We start from the raw sequence: 4,644 nt of genomic DNA on the forward strand, positions 1-4,644 counted from the left end.
TGGATTGTTGTTGTTGTTGGTTACTCATACTATCCATAAATGAGGTATTATCGGTGCTATATATAGCCTATAGCCCAAATCATCGAAATAACATAGTATTACGATGAGATGTCCTTATTGATCGTTGTTGGTTCAACTGTATATAAACATGGCATAGTTATAATCATGCAAGTGTCTGTGGCAAATTCGCAGTTAAGTAGAGTTATGTTCAAATAAGTTAAAGGCTTATTGGCACAATTTTCAGCTTAAGATGCTTTTAAATGCTTATTATTTAAAATGAATGAATTTATGAAATATTTATGATACCTTGCCTTTTATATATGATCATGTTTTACAAAGTTCCGCTCCAACCTTATGAGATATCAGGAGGAGTCAATGACACTTAGCGAATATTATCCTCTAGGTATAATAAGAGGTTACAGTAGGTTACAGTCTCATATTTGTTGGGAAATGGGTTGCTGATCTCCTTATATGGACTTGGGCAATATTTTCCTCATGAGCTATTTTTTGGCTATATCTCGCGTGGTATCAGAGCCATGTTCATTCACGTTTGGACCCTCATGTTATATTGTCTATGCTCGAGTTGACGATCTGGGTGTGCAATGGGATGTTAGAGTGGTTAGAGCTTCATATTGGTTGAAAATATTAGGATGTTGATATCCTTATATGAGCTTGGACAATTCACTCTTCATGAGCTAGATTTTGGGATTGAATTATGCTGAATTGCCATATATTTATCGACAATGTTGTTATTTTTGTCTTATGTAGATTTAGTGGCACATAGCGGCGGCGAGATGAGTTAGGTCATTTCTCATTCTTTAATATTTTTGATGAGTCCAACTTCTTTTACCACTACACATTGGTTTGGAACTATTGGGTTGTTGATCTCCGTGTATCAAATTGGACAATACTTTCTTCATGAACTAATTTTTGGAGTTTGAGTCAAACTGAAGGGCCATATATATTTTCACAGGCAACCTTATTGTTTTTGTCTTGTGTAAATTTAGAGGCACATAGTGGTGGCGAGACGAGCTAGGTTATCACTTCTCCTTCTTTAACATTTTTGGCGAGTCCAACTTCCTTTACCAGTAGGATATAGTCTTAGCCAATTATCTATTGTTGAGTGGGGAATGCCCCGCGCCTTTATAATCTAATACTTCCTCCGTTTCATATTAGATGAGGTACTTTCCTTTTTAGTCTTCCAAAACAAATGACACATTTCTAAATTTGGAAATAATTCAACTTTAAACTCTTCATTTGGCCTATTTACCCTTAATGAGAAGCATTTATAGCCAAACAAATGTCATGGCCCAGCAAACCTTTTATCCCTTAAGCTTTTAAGACCACAAGTTTCAAAAATCTTCTTCTTTTTCTTAAACTCCGTGCCGAGTCAAACTACGTCATCTAATATGAAACGTAGGGAGTAATATTCTTAGAGCTAGTTCCAAGGTACACAATATGGAGGGTTTAGTTATGCACATGAGAATTCATATTTTTAAATTTCTCATTTTTATGATTATATGTTATGATTCTGCACTATAATTTAGATCTAAAGTCAAAACTTGTGTTTTAAGTTATAATGGGACTATTAGGCCATATGTTTTCTTATGAAAGTTATGAATGTCTATGAGTGTCAATGGATAAATATATTTATATGGTTCATTCAGTGTAAGTTTAAAGCGTTGATGAGTTCCGCTGGTCACGTGATCCACTAGAATTGTGGTAGGGCGTGACATTCGTCTCTTGTTAGTTTTGTACTAGAAAACTAACATGTACAAAATCATCTTAGAGTTCTGCATATATAGCCAGCGAGCGTCTTAATAATTACTCCCTCTATTCCATATCATGTGAACCTATTTCCTATTTGGTCCGTTCCGAAAAGAGTGACCCCTTTCTAGATTTGGTAACAATTTAGGTTGAACTTACAATTCTACCTTAATCAGAAACTTTTATAATCATACAAATACTCTGGGCTCCTTTTTAACTTGTTTAGGACCACAAATTCTAAAAATCTTCATTTTTTTTTTAAACTCCGTGCCCAATAATAAAGGTTCAGATAAATTGGAACGGAGGGATTACTTGCATATGATAAAATGTTATCCTACCAATTTGGATGCATTTTAACGAAACAAAAACAAAAAGGTAGAATAATTCTTATTCTTATCAAATACAATGGTAGCAATTCAGTACAACATAAAATTAGTTTCAAGTGATTAATTTAGAAGCATTGAAACCCTTGATCAGTGAAAGATGTAACGACAGCTTCAGTACTAGTCATTTAATGAGAGATCCACCAATAACTTGAGTAGTGTACTAGAAGTCCTATCAAGTCCTTATCGAACAATATTTATGTAGTTATTATACAAAGATAAACTTTTAATTCAAGGGTCCATGAACGTGTCAAGCAGCTGAATCTAATTCTTGCCAGACGACAAGTATATTAAACTTCATTTATACTTGAGCTGCCACTTGAAGAGAAAAAAGAAAAAAAAAGAACTTTGTTTTGTGCAGAAGTGCTAACACAACATAAATGTCCGAAAAGGATAACCGATATATACTATTTTTCCAATTTTATTTTCAAAATGAAGAGAGCACCCAAAAATACATAATTCAATAAATTAGTGATGTTATGCTGGAAATTACAAGCCAAATTGTGTAACAAAAATACGATGATATCAAATCACAGATACAAAATCAAAAACTATCTTTGAGCAAAATTAATTTTAAAAATAAATCTTGGAGCCAAAATGCTGATAAAATGTCCCATAATTTTCAATACAAAGGGGCAAAATAGTAAAAATAAAATAAAGAACCTCTTCACCTTTGAGAAACCCCCTTTGCTGCTGTTTTCTTTGTTTTTTTTTTTCTTTTTTTTGCCGTCCCAACTGCTGTTTGACCACCTTTACAAAACATAGGAAGTTCCATTTCTGTCCCTTCTTTTTCATCCTCTTTCATTGAAGAATTTGAAGCTCAAAGACTAGTTTTTCTTTCTTCTATGTTTTATCTTTACATGGTACTTAAACGTCAAAGAGATTATTGAAAAGGTCTAAAGATGGAGTACCTGGAGATAAGAATATTCTTGGAGAAATCATGAAATTATTATTCGAAGGGCTAGGCAAGAAACTAGGTTCGAAATAATTCTTGTTACTATGTAACACAGGGCTTAAATCATAGAAAAATCCTAATGGATTTGGATCTTGAGATGGTGGTGAGAAGAAATTTGGTGGTATAGGTGGAAGTGAAGACGGATTTGGCGATAAAATACCAGGAAAAAGTCCACTTCGTTCAATTTCTGACCCTATTTCTATACCTTCATGAACCACATTTGCCATATCACAAATTTGTGGTCTTTTCCCTTGTGGTGTCCTTGTGTTCTCTATGGATGCAAATCTAGCTGCCGGAGATATAGCGCCAGTGCTCACATTTTCTTGAAAAGGAAAATAAGAATACGAGGCCGAGGTAGAGACAGAGGCAGAGGTTGTGACAGTTGCTGAGGTGGAACACGTGGACGAATGATCTGGCCCGGTGAGTCTTTGGACTAACGTCATGAACTCGCTAGGGTTTGCATGGATAACCTTGGGGGACACGGTATATATTATGACTGGCGGCCGTGGCGGAGCTTGTGCCGGCTGGTGGTGTTGCTGATGTGGCACTACCGGTGGTTTTCTGATCTTGTGTGAATCTTTACGCACTTTAAGTGGTGTTGGCCGGGGTCCTTGGAGCTCTCTTCTCGGTGACTTTCCGGCGGGGTATTCCGGTTGGTCGTCCATCGGAAACATTAAATTAGAATCAGTATTACTATTGATTGGTAGTAGGAAAGAAGGAGATGAAAATGGAGGAGATGGTGAAAAGGAGGAAAAATGCATTATATTTTTTCTCCAAAATACAAATCTGAGATAATATAAGAAGGTGTAACAAGAATACATAAAGAGAGCAAGTCAATGGAGTATTAAAGTTGATAATAATACAAGAGAAAAGTAAACAAATATATACATGTAGTTTATTTCTTATACAAATACTTGCACATGATTGGTTAGTTACGTTGTGTTTTCTTTTTCTACAACTACTTAGGAGTTTTAGGATTTAAATAATTTTGTTCTCTCCGATCCGGCGGTTTAGTAGTCATGTAAGACAAGTTTGAACATGTCCAAATAATGAGAAGAAGCTGGTGGGAAATAGTTAATTTTGGGGATGATATGATGATGACTGATAGACAATATATAGAGAAGTAGAAGAAAAGAAGAGTATTATCCAGTGGCCAAGTGGGTGTGGAATGCATTTATATTACTCTATCAACTGGCAAGCAAATACTTAATGAATGTGGATGGTTAACAGAGGTACATCTAGCTTCTAATATATTAGTTCACGTAAACGGTATATATAATAATTGTGAGTAGAGTTATTATTGTATTTTAACTTAAGATCGTTATTATAAAAATTCATAAACTTTGGATTTTGATTGCCCAGGTAACTAAAGGTCGTATTTCTTGGATGCAAGTAATAAGAGTTCATTTTTATTCTTTTTTTTTTTTCCCAACTTCGTTCTGAAATGAATGGTAAATTTTTTTTAGTTGTCTGAAAGACACACTGTAACCAAAGATTTAGAACAAGACGACAAACAAAAAGCCCCAAAGATTTATAATT

The 4,644-nt window shown here is 34.7% G+C and overlaps 1 protein-coding gene across 1 annotated transcript; it reads right to left on the reverse strand.

The window, feature by feature from the left end:
• Positions 1 to 2,467: 2,467 nt before the first annotated feature.
• LOC109214348 (protein MKS1-like) lies at positions 2,468 to 4,126 on the reverse strand. The gene has a single exon (XM_019378256.1). The coding sequence runs from the start codon at positions 3,924 to 3,926 to the stop codon at positions 3,018 to 3,020; it is 909 nt and encodes a 302-aa protein (XP_019233801.1). The 5' UTR covers positions 3,927 to 4,126; the 3' UTR covers positions 2,468 to 3,017.
• Between the last annotated feature and the right edge of the window lie 518 nt (positions 4,127 to 4,644).

Source organism: Nicotiana attenuata, unplaced genomic scaffold, assembly GCF_001879085.1.
Source record: "Nicotiana attenuata strain UT unplaced genomic scaffold, NIATTr2, whole genome shotgun sequence".
NCBI lineage: Eukaryota > Viridiplantae > Streptophyta > Magnoliopsida > Solanales > Solanaceae > Nicotiana > Nicotiana attenuata.